Genomic DNA, 14,351 nt, shown 5'->3' on the forward strand with positions numbered 1-14,351 from the left:
ACACCCCACCCCAAAGCTGGGGTCTCCACAAAAATCAGACCATATACTGCCTCTACAGAAATCCCTCCATTGGCTTCCCGTAGCTCTGAGAATTAAATCTTGACTCTTGACCCCAGTCCACAAGGCTCTTCAGAATCTCTTCCTGCTCACCTCTCCCGCCTCCTCCCCTCCCACTCTCCCACTCACTCCAGCCCAGACATAGTACCTCCAGCACACGAAGCACCTGCTTCCCTTAAGGGCTTTGCATGTGCCATTCACTTTGCCTAAAATGCTTTTCCCTGGATCTTCCTACAATGGATTTCTTCAGCTCCGGCACCACACTCCTTGACCCCCCAATCTGAAGCAGGCCTCCCCACCGCCCCCACCCCCATCAGTCCTTGTCCTCTTCCATTTTCATTCTTTATGCGACATTTATTTACCACCGGACAAGGCGTTTACTGTCACACCCTCCCTCCCCTGGGGCATATAAGCTCCATGGGGCAGGGGTTTCTTGTTTTGTCTTATTTAACTATTTTCTTCACGGTTGTATCCCCTGCACAGAGCCAGGTACACAGTACATGCTCGAGAAAGCTTTATTGGGTGAATCAGAGACAATATAGTCGACTGGTTAGGTGTGCAGGATTTGGAGGCAGTAAGCTTTCCGATCGTGGCTCTGCCCTTTGGTGGTTGTGTGGTCTTGGGCCAGCTCCCTTAACCTCTCTCAACTTCAGTTTCCTCCTCTAGAGAATCGGATGCACATGCTACACACATCTGTTGCAGAGCATAAATGCGATCGTGCTGAGTAACTCCATTTTGCTGGGCACTGGCTTGCATGCTCTCTGCTTGCATCAGGGAGGGTCTGTGAGCACAGCGCCTGGCATGTGGGAAGCCCTCAGTAGCCAGGAGTCGTGATGACTGAGAGAAGTGTGGCTGGGCCACTGGGTGAGGGAGCCTCATGGCATGTGAGTCGCTGGTGCTTCTGTCCTTGCTGCTTCCCACCCTGTCTGCCCAGCTCCATCCCCCTCCCTCCTGCTTCGTTTCTATTTCCGTCTTTCTCTCCTCCTCTCCAGGCCTCAGGGGGCCCCTGGCTGGCAAGAAGCCTTTTTCCTCCTTCTCCAGGATCGAGGAGTAGTTTTCACTGCAGGCCAAGCCCTTCTCCCCAAGGGCTGAGGCACCCCCATCGGACCAACTTCCCTTCCCCAGCCATAGCCCTCAGCCTCCCCTGAGAAACTCTTCCCCACACACCGTTCTCTGTGTTCCCAGCAAACTCTAGCACCTAGAATCCCTCAAATTCCAGACAGTGACCAATGAGCATTTTCCCTCATCCCCTCCCCCAGGTTGACTTTGGATACCCTCAGCTAACCAAGGTCTTTGGGGCTATTCCCTGGCCTCCAGATGGATGCCAGAGGCAATATAGCGTAGTAGAGAGGAGTCGATACTGAGGTCAAACTGCCAGCTACCCTATTTCCTCATCTGGGGGCCTTGGGATAGTGCCTTTCATTTCTCCCTGGTTCAGATTCCTGACTGTAAAATGGGATTAAACATATCCACTTCAAACAGCTAGCGGTCTGACCTCAGAGAGCTGAGCTGTGCTTAGCCCATGTGCAGAATGAACATCCACCAAGCTGCTCAGCAGTAGAGTTCTATGGTTAAGAATACAGACTCAGAAGTCAGGCTGCCTGCCTTTTTCAATCCCAATTTTGCTACCTTCTGTTCTGGCTATGTGACCTTGGGTAAGTTACTTAACTTTTCTGGGCTCAATTTCCTCATCTGCAAAACAGGGTAACAGTGCAGGTGTACTAGGGTTGTTCAGAGGATTAAATGTCTTAAGTGCTTGGCACATAGTAAGCACTCACTAAATGTTAGCTGTTATCATTTTTATTATTCCCCACCTCTAAGCCAGAGGACGGGAAACTATCTGCAAGTCTCCCTGGTCCCAACTAGCCGTCCTTCCTTCAGGCTCACTTGAGTCGGCACGCTGTAATTCAGATCACACACACATATCCCCCCAAACACACGGACACACAGAGGTCAGCAGAGCGGCCTCAGACACAGAAAAAAGTTTAATTCTGCTGCGGCGGAGGGTCCCGGCTCCGGCAGGGAGGGGAGGATTTGGTTTTGGATCTTGTTCATGTGGGGGTTTATTTGAGGAAAGAGGAAGGGATGGGGAGACTCTGGTCCTTCCAGTGGGACCTGCCCGGGAGAGTGTGTAGTGGGAAGAGGTAATCAGGAGAGAGAGGGAGAGTGGACAAGATATGGGAGGGAGAAGAGACGGCGGGACAGAGAGAGACAAATAGGGAAGGACAGAGACATAAGACAAAGACGACATAGGGCGGGACAGAGAGGAAGGGAACAGAGAAAGGGGGACCCCAAGCCAGACCCGACGGGACCAGGGAGGTGAATGGGGTGGGGGTGGGGGCTTTGGAGGCCGCCGCGGGACAGAATAGGATCTAGCCCAGCCAGATACAAGAAATGGGCCCCTCGCCCCTGCCCCGGTCCCGGGCGGGGGGAGGGGGCTCGTGTCTCAGTGCTGCAGTGTCGGGGGGCCCTGCCCCTCCCCGCGCTTCGCTGTGTAAGGCACCGGCTCCAGCGAGGTCCGCGAGCGCGCGGGGGGAGGGGCAGGAGGGGGACGAGGAGTCCTTGGAGGAGGGGGGCCCGGCTGCCCGCCCCCTAACTCCCCCGGGCCCGGGGGCGTGGCCAAGAGCTGCAGACGAGGCAGCCTCGCCCCCTTCAGGGAGGAGAAGGGCGCGTCTCCCCCTCCAGTCTGACCACTAGGCGCCGTGCTTTCGCCCCCGAGTCCTGCCCCAGCGTCCGGGTGGCTGGGCGTTTGTCCGCGGCACCCAGGCGTCCCGGCGCCCGCCCGCCGCTCAGACGGTACTCTCCAGCATCCACTCGGTGCTGGTAAAGGCCAGGCGTGCCCTGGCGGAGCCCAGCCCCAGGTCTCCGTCCTCCCCGGCCGCGCCCCCTCCGGCCCCGTCCAGGTGCGGCGTGGACCGGTGGCGCTTTGTCCGCCGGGCGCGGCGCGGGTAACTGTGGCTCTGGAAGAGTGCCCCGTAGTCACCGTCGAACGAATAGCGCTGCTGCGGCCTCGGCCGGGCCGGGGCCCCCCCAGGAACCAGAGCTAGAGTGGGGGGCGCCGAAGCTGGCGGCCCCAGGGCCCCGGAACGGCTCCTCCGAGGGCCCGCCGTGGCCCGAGACTCCTCCCCAGAGATTTCCTCAGACGGCAGCAGGCACAGCGAGGTGGCTGAGCCGCCCAGGGAGCGTCCAAGGACGGCCTCTGGCTCGGTGGAATCCATCTCGGCGGCGGTGGCCTTCGCCTCGACCGCCAAAGCGGCAGCAGCTGGGGACGTCACCTCGCGCAGCGCCTCGTAATGGTCTTGCGCCGGCGGGGGCGGGGCCTGCGACGCGCCTGCGCCGTTGGTCTGCGAGCACACGTGGCTGACCCGCGGAGGCGACCTGGAGGTACCCTTGACGCGGCGGCCATCTCCGTCGCCGTAGACCTTATAGCGGATCATGAGCAGAACGATGAAGACGAGGACCGAGGCGACGATGACGCCCCCAATGGCGATGATCATGGTGCCACCCAAGAAATGGGCCCTCAGTGGGCGGCAGGGCGCGGGATCCCCGGCGGTGGTAAACTGCACACAGCCCACCACTCGCGTGGCCGGCAGTGCAGTGGCCCCGTCGTCGTAGACTGCCAGCACGCACAGGTCGTAGGCGCGGCCTGCTGCCAGATCATTCACCAGGAAGGTCTGGCTGGTGGATGGGATCATCCTGCAGGAGGGGACGGCATCAGCACTGGGTTAGCTCCACTATGAACGGTACCGCTTCATTTGCGTGTCCCATCCGTGGTGACCAACAGGGAACAAACCATGCATTCCTACCGATATTTCACTCTCTATGGGACAACAGCAGCCATTCAAGCAGCAAATGTACATCCTCTCAGGACCACTGCTACAGGCCACGCCCCTCATCTGCAAGCCCAGACCTCAGAACCACTCCCTGTGGTGTTTCATCACCTGCTACGATAATATCTGCCATTCGTGTTCCCTCGTCTACATATCCTGGACCCTGCCTGGGAGGAGTACTACAGCTTTTAAATCCTGCCCTGAAGGAACATGCCTTTAATTTGGGTCAGCTGCCATTCAGAGTCTCTGATCTATAGATTTCCATCCTTGAAGGGGCCCCAATACTATATCCTGCATGTCCCATCCTCCCTCAAGTGGACACCGAAGTCAACTCACACCCCCTGTCTTACTCCTACTGGGACAACGGATGCTTTTCTAGTTTCTTTTTTCTACGTATTCCCATCCTTTCTGGGAAACCATGATACAGGCCACGCCCCTCATCTGCATGTCCCACCTTGGGTACATACATCTAGCCGCCTCTGTCTATTTCCAAGCCCCTCAACTACATATTCCCACCCACCAAGGGGACCTGGCTATAGGCCACTCCACTTCTGGTTGACCAATCACTTCCAAGCCACACTCCACAGGGCCTACTAACAGACGGTTTCCCTACCGTGCCTGGGACCATGTCCGCTCTTTGCATGTCCTGCAATATCGATCACCTTGTGTTCATGCTGTGCCCCATACCACCAGAGGTCGTGGAATCATGCCCCCAGGGTAAATTTCATCCACAATCGGGTCAAAGGTAACCAAGCAAGCATGCAACTCTCTTGCTATAGGCCCCTGCCTTCTAATGAGGGACAGTGCAAAGAAGTGGTTATGCCGACAAAGCCTGGGGGCCTGTGTTTGAGTCTCTCTGCTGCCCCTTGCTAGCTCTGTGACCTTAGGCAAGTTTCTTAACATCTCTGTGCCTCATTTCCCCAAAATGGAGACAGTAAGAATTCTTCTGTCTTCTTCATAGAGAAAGTGTGAAGTATGAATGAGTTAACCTACCTAGAGCCTGGCACTGGATAATTTCATCATGATTAGCTTGCATCCCACCCAGTGCTGGCCAGTCACCCTCACCGTGGCTCACACTTTACTGCCAATGGCACTCTTCCCCAGCTGGAAGAGCATTCCCACTAGGCCTTGACCCTCTTCTGTTGGGCACATCTCTTCTGTGCTGTTGGCCACATCCAGCCTTGGCTAAGCCAGGACTGCCACATCCACATGGATTTGTATGCCCAGCACTCACTCAACCTCACAAGCTCCCCTCACCTAAAAATCTCATAGTGGGTCACCAGAGACAAGGACTGTTGCCCAAGACCATGTGGCAGGAGCTCCATCTCCTCTGAAAGGCCACGCCCCCCCCCCCCCCCCCCGGCCTCTAGCCCCTCAGCAACTTCACATTCTCTCTAACAAGCCACCTCTGCCATCTCTGGTCCTGAAGCCCACCTCAGCTCCCTTATAGCCAGAGCCACCCTTCAAAAGATTTCAAGTATGGTCCCCATCCCCCCCCACCCATAAAGGCCTACCCGCTTTTCCAACTCACCCCCTGCCTGCCATTTCACACACTGCCCCCCCCCCTTCCAGCCTTGGGCCCTGGCTGTAAGTCTTCCTCCTCCTCTCATCTCCTCTCCCAAAGAGCATTGGATTCCTCTTGCTCCTTTCCCCCAAAGTAACCAGTTGCTAGGGGCTCCCCACTTTTCAAGGACAGAGGCTGGCTCCTTAAGAAAGCTTCAGCCCATGTGTCTCTAATTGGCTGCAAGATGCAAGCAAGCAGCAGAGCAGGCTTCTGGTTGGATGTCACCTCCGCCCGTGGCAGCAGTGAGGAGGTTAACCCCTGCAGCACCGTAGCACAGGCATCTGCAATGGGGGACAGAGGACTGAACTGTGGCCTTGAGGTGAAAGGAAGACAACAGGGGTCTGTTGCCCTGCTGGGGACACAGGGCCACCAACATCTGCATACATGCACGGTCTGAGGGTCTGTGAACCTCCCCTCACCGCACCACACAGAGGCTAAGAGTTAGAGAAGAAGAGAAACAGAGAGGTGGAGAGACACAGAAACTAAAAGCTATTGACAGAAATGTATTATCCTTCTCCCCTAATCCCTGCCTGGCAAAAAGTAGGGGCTCGATAAATGTGTGTTCAATGTATAAAGGGCAAGATTAGGAGTTAGAAGGGTTAGGGCTGGAATCCTGGTCACTTCCTCTGTGACCTTGAGCACGTGATTCCCCCCACTGAGTCTCAGTTTCCCTGTCTATAAAAAGGGAAGGGGGATCATGACTGCTTCACGGCAGAGTTGGGAAGCTCAAATGAGATAGCACAGGGCCTAGCACGGAGCAGGGGCTTGGTGCCTCATAAGGACAGGAGGGAGAGACGGGACAGACAGAGGCAAAAGCAAGAGAATTGATGGGAAAAAGTAGCCCTTTAATGCCTGTCTATGCTGTACAGATCTGTCCACACCAGGGCAAGGGCTGCTAACCCGGTGGATGGTGGAAATAACTTAGGTGTGTCTATAAAATGGGAGGGGGTATCATCATTGCTTCACAACAAAGTAGTGAGGATCAAATGGTCATTTATATATTTTTCTCATACTTTTTGTTCCTGATTCGTTTAATGTACCTGATGTGTTGCTAACAGTAACACTGGTATGGGTTAATCATAAGTGTGTGAGAATATTTCATGTTCCAAAATGTTTAACTGACAAGGTGCAGAATCAAGCACCCTCGGCCAGCAGTGATGTAGACCACGAACCCCAGAGAGCAGGGATGCTGCTGGGCACGTTCACTATTATAACTCCAGTGCCCGGCCCTAGTCTGGCTCGTGTGGGTCCTCGACGAAGATTTACTAAATGCAGGAAAACCAGAAAGAGATAGGGAGACAGAACTAGAGAGGAGGAGACAGGGCGGGTGAGGGCCCAAGACAACTCTGCATGTCCATCTAGAGAACCACAGCTGAGCAAGAAGGCCAACGGAGTGGGCAGATGGGAGGGTGGGCCCCTGGAGGAGGTAGAGGTCCTGGGACTGCAGCACCCACCTGTAGACAAGGGAGTCATCTGCGGAGCTGTTGTACTGGACCTGGTACATGCGGATGCCGGGCACAGGCCTCTGGGCCGGCCAGCGGATGAGCACCGAGTTCGAGGTGAGCTCGGCCGCCACGAGCCGGCGCTCAGCGGCCGATTCGTTGGCACCGGGTCGGCCGGGTGTGGCGATGTCTGAGGAGCCGGGCTCGGTGAGGGGAGGCGGGGCGGCCGGCGGGGGCGCCATCAGAGGCAGGGGTACCACGCACACCTCCACGGGGGCCGTTGCTTCCCCAGCGGCGTTGGAGGCGATGCACGTGAAGGTGCCACTGTCCCTTAAGGTGGTGATGGTTACATCCAGTGTCCCATCCCCCCGAACCCGGGTCCGGCTCGAGTTCCCCAGCAACCGCCCATCGGGTGCGACCCAATGCACCACGGGCTCAGGGTCACCCACAGCGCGGCACCGCAGGCTGACCGCCTGGCCCTCCACCACCAGGGCCCGGCCCCCCGCCTGCCGTGTAATCAGCGGGGGTTCACACAGGAACTCCTCCTCGGGAATGGACCAGAAGTAGCGGTCGGTGAGGTGCTCCGGGGTGGCGCACGTCTCCAGGTCATCCTCTCGGGTCAGCCGCCGCAGCCACAGCAGCTCGCAGTTGCAGTGCAGAGGGTTGCCGCCGAAGCTGACCGTGAGCGGCGTGGGCGGCTTCGGCCCCGAACCTTGGGACCTCAGGAAGAGCCCATCGGGGGGCAGTTTATGGAGGCGGTTGGAGGTCATGTCCAGGCGAACCAGTTTGTGCAGCTGCACAAAGGTACCTTCAGCAATATGGTCGATGAGATTGTGGTCCAGCGTGAGGGTGTTCAGGTTCACCATCTGGCCCACAGCCTCCCACGGCAGGGCCTCGAGATTGTTGTAGGACAGATCCAGGTCCTCCACGGTGGACAGGAAGGCGTCGAAGGCAGCTGACTCGACCCGGCGGATCTGGTTGTTGCCGAGGATCAGGTGGCGAAGGTTGCCCAAGCCGCGGAGCTGGTCGCCACGCACCTCGGCCAGGCGGTTGCTGTCGAGGTGCAGGGCGCGGAGGGCGCGGAGGTCAGCGAAGGCGCCGGCGGCCACCTGGCCGATGGTGTTACGGGACAGGGTGAGGTGCACCAGGCTGGTCATGTTGGCGAAGTCTCTGCGGCGGACGGCCGCGATGAAGTTGTCAGTGAGCCGCAGCTCCACCACGCGCCGGTCGATGGCCGGCGGCACGAAGAGCAAGCCGGTCTTGGCGCACAGCATGGTCAGCGTGGGCGCCACGTTCTGGCAGATGCAGCGGCCGGGGCAGGGCTGCCCACGGGATGCCCCGGCCCAGAGCAGCAGCAGAAAGGGCAGGGCGGCAGGTGGCGGCGAGGGGAGCGCCGAGGAGAAGGGGCCCGGAGCCATGGTGCAGAGGGAAGGCGGGAGGAGTGGGGCGGGAGACCTGCAAGGGAACGAGACGGGTTACCCAGGCACAGGGCTTGACCACCAGCCTGGCCACCCACAATGTCCTGCTAGAAGTCTGCCTCAGGTCCCTGCCTTCCTGACATCCAGTCTGAACAGAGGCAGGACTGATCATCACCTGGCATGCATTTGTTGTTAACAGACAATATTTCCATGCTGGTTAGTAAATTACACGGCCCTCCACCCCCCACCCCCAGGGTCCTAATCCCAACTCTGACCTTCCTCTAGGAGGCCCAGACCTCTCATGATTTTCCAACCAGAGGGGTGCGGTGACACCTGGCCCAGTCTGGGCCTTCCAGTACCCACTAAATATTTTTAAAAATCAGGGTTGACTAGGGTTTAAGGTTGTGGATTTCAAAGCCATAGTCCCCGGGTTCAAATTCCAGCTCTGACACTTACTAGCTGTGTGACCTCGGGCAAGTGTCTGAACCTCTCTGAATCTCGGTTTCTTCATCTGTAAAATGGAGATAAAAACAGGCCTTACCTCTGTGAGGATTAACTGGATCAATGAACATAGTGTACTTAGAACCGTGCCTGGAACATAAAATGTGTTCAATATGTGTTGGTAATTATTCTCATCATGATCATTGAGGGCCCAATATATGCCAGGTACAGAAGTGTGCACTATTATTAAGAGTAAGTGCTCTGAAATCAAACAGACTCAGGTTCAGTCCTGGCTCCCCACTAGCTGGTTCTGTGACCGCAGACCAATGATTTCCCCTAACTAGGCCATAATTTCCTAATTTGTACAACGGGATGACAATCATACCATCTTTGCGGGGTTGTTGCAAGGGTTCAGTGAGCTCATTCATTGGGGCCACTGAGCACAGGGCCTGACACACAGTAAGTATCCAGTAAATGTTAAGGGGAACCACTACCACCACCACCACCCCCCCACACACACACACACCCTTGGGAGTGGCAGAGGGAATCTGAAGTTAGGAGGCGCTGAGAAAAACACAGCAGTCTCCGTCCCAGTCTTGGGAAGTCCTTCTCTGAACCTGGCTTCATCCTGGGCTCTGGTGAGCTCCCAAACAGCGGGCAGACTTCCACGCTCACATCAGCGGGCACATACAAGGCCCCATACATGCCCACACTCACACACACCCTCACACACTCACGCTATGCCTCTGCTCCAGGCAAAACCTTCCGGCAGGGATTCCCCTGCGGCGGCTACAGCCCACGACATGTCAGTTCCCATCACAACACCGGGTGGGTGGGGGGGGTGAAGAGGGAAGGATGGGAAGGGGGCGTCCCTGAAACTGTTTTCACCCCACCCCGCACCCAGTCCCTTGCTGGCCCACCTCCTAGGGATCTGCAGTTTGGGGCTGTGGCCTGCTGTGGCCCTGATCCTTCAGCCTGTGGGGAGGGGGACCAAGAGAGTCAGAGAGAGAGGGGCAAAGAGACAGGGAGAGACAAGTGGGCAAGGGGGGAGATGCGCTGGCAGACACAGAGACACAGAGTCAGAGAGAGAGACAAAGGGACAAAAAGAAAAAGAAGCTGAGGGGCGCCTGGCTGGCTCAGTCAGTAGAGCATGTGACCCTTGATCGCAGCGTGGCAAGTTCGAGCCCACATTGGGCAAAGAGCTTAAATAAATAAATAAATAAATAAATAAATAAATAAATAAGGAAAAGAGAAAGACTCTGAAAGAAAGGTGCAGAGGCAAGGAGCCAGCCTGAAACCAAGACAGACTGGAGCACTAAGAAGGGAGGAAACAGGCAGAGAAGGGCGTTGAGCCCAAGAGATGGGGAGAGGAAGAGTGAGGGAGAGGCAGGAAGGGATCCTAAGAGATTACAGAGAGACCAAGATGGAGGAAAAGATAGAGACAGAGGGACAGCGCCCGGGCTGGAGAGAGAAAAAGAGGCAGAGGCAGGGCATCCCACCATCTCTGAGCACCCCCTATTAATTTGTCTTGCGATCCTCCTGGGATAAAGCTCTGTATCCAATGGAAAACCTGAAAGGCGGAACTCCTGAGTTGGGAGGCCCAGCTCTGCACCTGCCTGCCTGTGGGGTCTCTAAGGCTCAGAACCCTGATCTATGAAACAGAAGTGCCCAGTTTGCCTCCCACACCTGGGGTGGGACCCGAGTCGAAGGGATAATAACAGCAATGAAAATAGCTAACTAACATTTCTTGAGAGGTAGTGCAGCATTGCAAGAAAGAATCTGGGCCTGGCCGCTCAGGTTCACACCCCAGTTCCCGGTTGCGCGACTTGAATCCAGTGACTTCCCCTCTTTGTGCCTCAGTGTGCTCCTCTGTAAAATGGGGATAATGATAGCACCTACCTCATGGGGTTGTTATGAAGTATAATACACTGTAACATGTTCAGAATAGTTCCTGACAGACTAAACACTACATAAGTGTTAGCAGCTATTATTAACATCATCACCATCATCATCATCATCATTATTATTGTATCATTTTCTCTGCCTCTCTCCCAGCCACTAGCCGATCAGTCTACCGGAGATCTTCCCACATGCATGCACACACACACACACACAAAATGGTAAACCATGTCGCTCTCCAAATGCAAGGTTCACTTCATGTCACGGAACTCTCTGTACCCCCTACTGATATCATCAGGAGACTTCCTTGTCCCAACCACCTGACCCACCCAGAGAGGGGATGCTTCCAGGCCCGAAACCCCCACCTACCACCCATGCCCTGGCTCTACCACGAGCCCTGATCCAAACATGATGCTCCTGATCTTGTTGTCATGGCCGCCCCCTCGCCCCCCCGCCCCCCGCCCCGGGGCCCTTTCGACGACACTGCCATACCCTGCCCTGAAATCCATACCAGGCAGGGCTCCAGGCCTCCAGCTGGCTCAGAACAGGCCCAATCACTCCACATCTCTCTCCCCAGCCTGAGGGACCCCACTCACCTCTCTGCAGGGAGTTAGGGCCTGGGCCGGTACCTGCAAAGGAACAAAATGATCCTATTAGCATCCTTCTGGCTCCTCTTTGAAGACCTGCCTCAGAGACCATCTCAGCCAAGGAAGTCCCTGGTGTGATCATTCTCTCAGCCCTCCTGCTGCAGGCTCTGCATAGGCTCAGACAGACCCAGTGAGTTGTTTCTGGAATCCAGGGAGTCTGGGTCTCAGGACTGTTCACCCTCCAAAACCCAGGAGTCCGGGGCTTTAACTCTTTGTCCTCTGTGGGCCCAAGAGGCCAGGAACCCCAGCCCCTTCCCCTTCCTTCCACCCTGGTGTCTACAACCCCAGCTTCCTCCTCCTTCAAACTCCGGAGTCCAAGTCTCAGTTTCTTCCTTTCTCAAGACCCAGGAATCTGGCCTCCCAGCAGCCTTCTCAGATCCAGGATTCCAGGCTTCCAGTCTCCTCCTTCCAGAGTTCACATCCTAGTCCTCCAACTTCAAAGAGCTGAGTGGTACTGGGGGTAGGAAAGAACCAGCGGTCCCCATCCTTGCCATTACACCATTGTCACACCAACATGTGTGGACATGCCAAAACCCACATGGGCCCAAGTCTCTACATCTGGATTTCCATGGACCCACCAGCATGATGTGTGCCCCCCACCCTCCATGGCCTCTTAGCCCAGCATGTGGACGCCCTTGTGTCCTTGGACCCCCTGGATGGACCCCAGCATACCACGGGTCACACCACATGGGCCCAAATCTCACTGGGCCAAGAAGTGGGGTCAGTCTTATGCCAGGAAGACAGGCACATGTGTGCATACGCCCTGCACATAGACCAATCCCCAGAGACCAACACTGACACATAAATGGACTCACAACATAGACCCACACCCTCAAGGTTGACACAACCTGCACACAACCTGCACACAACCACACATGTACAACATTGACTTTCCCTTGCACATTCATATATACATATGCACACACACAACAGAGAAACCCATGTGCCTTCTTGCAGACAATCGGATACATGCACCTATAAGAGAGAAACACGTGCACACTAGCCAACACACAGGGGCACACGCATATAACATATACTCACTTGCACAATCAAAGATACACAGGTGCATGCTTTTAAACGTCCAAACACACTCATACACACTCATACAACTTCACATGTCCCCATGATGCATGGTCACAAAACTGATATATCCCCACACCAACAGATGCCCAAATGCACACCCTAGCTGATACACACCTCACACACATGACACAGAACTACAAGCACACACAGACACACAAAACTGATACACAAGCACACAGGCACAAAAAGATTCACCTTGCACAGACATTCTGAGATGTTCACTCATAAGACACATGCTCACACAACAGCCCCGTGAGGGATTTACACACTTCCAAAATGCATACACAATATTGAACCACGGTAGCATAGTCAACAGATAGGCATAGATTCACACTCACATACAGTCATGAACACACATCCCTCCTGGCCCTGAGGTGCCCCCACCCCACCTACTTCCCAGGCCAAAAAAATCCTAGCATCCTTCCCTCCCAGCACATCCCCCCCCCAACCCCCAACCAAGGCACAAGCCAGGGCCTGAGGTCAGAGTTCGGCAGGTGGAGTCTCAAAGGGTTGGGGGACTGAGTCCCAGAGCCCCGCCACAAGGCAGCCCAGAGGTCCCCCGGCCTGGCCATCTGTATGCCGGCAAGTCCGGCCCCATCTGCGGAGATCTGGCAGGCGGGGGGGATTGGGGTGGGGTGGGTGGGGAAGGGCTGGGTCTGTGCCCCTCCCCTCGGGCCCATCTGTCCATCCCTCGGCCTCTCATCCCTCCATCTGTCCACCTACCGGCCGCCCATCCCCCCCACCCCCAGCCACCGGGAAGGGGAAGACATGGCCGTCTCCCCCAAGGACCGCTGAGGACCCCCCAATTGACATAGACCGAGGGAGCGGCAAACTCCCCTCCCCCAAAGCCACACAGAGGCCTGGTCCCACAAGGAACGAGCCCCAGCCCCCGGCCGGGAACCTGACGTGGACGCACAGACACACACCCTCGGAGACACACAACCCGCAGACACACACATACACACACACAAATGGACACCAGGACGGGCACACCCGGCTACACAAACCCTCGGATGGACATCCAACCTGGACACAAACACCCAGCGCAGCCAGCCCCGCGCACACACTCGTGGGGGGGGGGGGGGGACACACACCTGGGCACACAACCCACGCACACACACCTGCACACAGCCCCTCCGATGGGCGCGCGACAGCCCCCCAGACACACAGCCAGAGGAGCAGCCGCTCGGGGGACACACGCGCGCGGCCGGACACAGCACCTCGGCTCGACACCCAGCACACACCCGGATGGCCACACAAGCAGGGCGCCGCACACGCCGGCGCCGGGCACACACAGGGCCGCGCGAGCGCACGCCGGGCCCGCCGCAGCGCCGCGGACACACACTCACACGCTCGCACGCTCACACCCGCGCTCCCACCGGCGCCCCCGCCCGCCGCCTCCCCGGCCGCTGCGGGCCGCGCTCACCCAGCCCGGGGGGGCCCCGGGCCCGGCCCCGCCGCCGCCGCCTCGCTCCGCGCCATGGTGGGGGGAGGGCCGGGGGAGGGGGCGCGGTGCCGCGGGGCCGCCTCCCTCCCGCCTCCCGCCCTCCCTCCCGAGCCGCCGCCGAGCTCCGCCCTCCGCGCCGCCCGCCGCCGGAGCCCAGCCGCCACCACCGCCGCAAGGGGGGAGGGGGCGCCGACCGGAGGGGGCGGGCGGGGCGGCCGCGCAGCCCAGACCCCCGCTCCGGGGCCCGCCGCAGACCCCTCTCCACTGCGGAGCCGCCGGCCCGCCCCCGACCCCTCCCCAGCCCCACCCCCAGCCCTGCCGGCTTCCCCAGAGACCCCCAGACCACGCCCCAACTGGCGTGGGGACTCGGCGGAGATCTCGGGAGCGTGTCCCAATACCCAGGGGAACCTCAGGCCATGCCTTACCTCCTTGGAGGACCCAGACCATGTCCTACAGCCACCCAGGACCACCAACCATGTCCTACGCTCCTTGGTGACCTCAGACTCTGCCCCATACTCCATCG

The 14,351-nt window shown here is 57.6% G+C and overlaps 1 protein-coding gene across 9 annotated transcripts; it reads right to left on the reverse strand.

Moving 5' to 3' along the window:
* Window positions 1-2,020: 2,020 nt before the first annotated feature.
* LRFN1 (leucine rich repeat and fibronectin type III domain containing 1) lies at window positions 2,021-13,938 on the reverse strand. 9 transcript variants are annotated; one of them, XM_027044644.2, is made up of 5 exons: window positions 13,808-13,938; window positions 11,163-11,280; window positions 8,768-8,822; window positions 6,906-8,348; window positions 2,021-3,753 (listed from the first exon to the last, which is right to left on the reverse strand). In XM_027044644.2, exons 4-5 carry the CDS (start codon window positions 8,309-8,311, stop codon window positions 2,847-2,849), a joined length of 2,313 nt encoding a protein of 770 aa, XP_026900445.1. In that variant the 5' UTR covers window positions 8,312-8,348; window positions 8,768-8,822; window positions 11,163-11,280; window positions 13,808-13,938; the 3' UTR covers window positions 2,021-2,846. The 9 variants fall into 9 exon arrangements, with proteins under 9 accessions (XP_026900445.1, XP_026900450.1, XP_053066342.1 ...); XM_027044649.2 differs by lacking the exon at window positions 8,768-8,822 and adding an exon at window positions 8,853-8,902; XM_053210367.1 differs by having other exon boundaries at window positions 11,248-11,280; window positions 13,808-13,913.
* Window positions 13,939-14,351: the final 413 nt, after the last annotated feature.

The sequence above is a fragment of the Acinonyx jubatus genome, chromosome E2, assembly GCF_027475565.1.
Source record: "Acinonyx jubatus isolate Ajub_Pintada_27869175 chromosome E2, VMU_Ajub_asm_v1.0, whole genome shotgun sequence".
Taxonomy (NCBI): Eukaryota; Metazoa; Chordata; class Mammalia; order Carnivora; family Felidae; genus Acinonyx; species Acinonyx jubatus.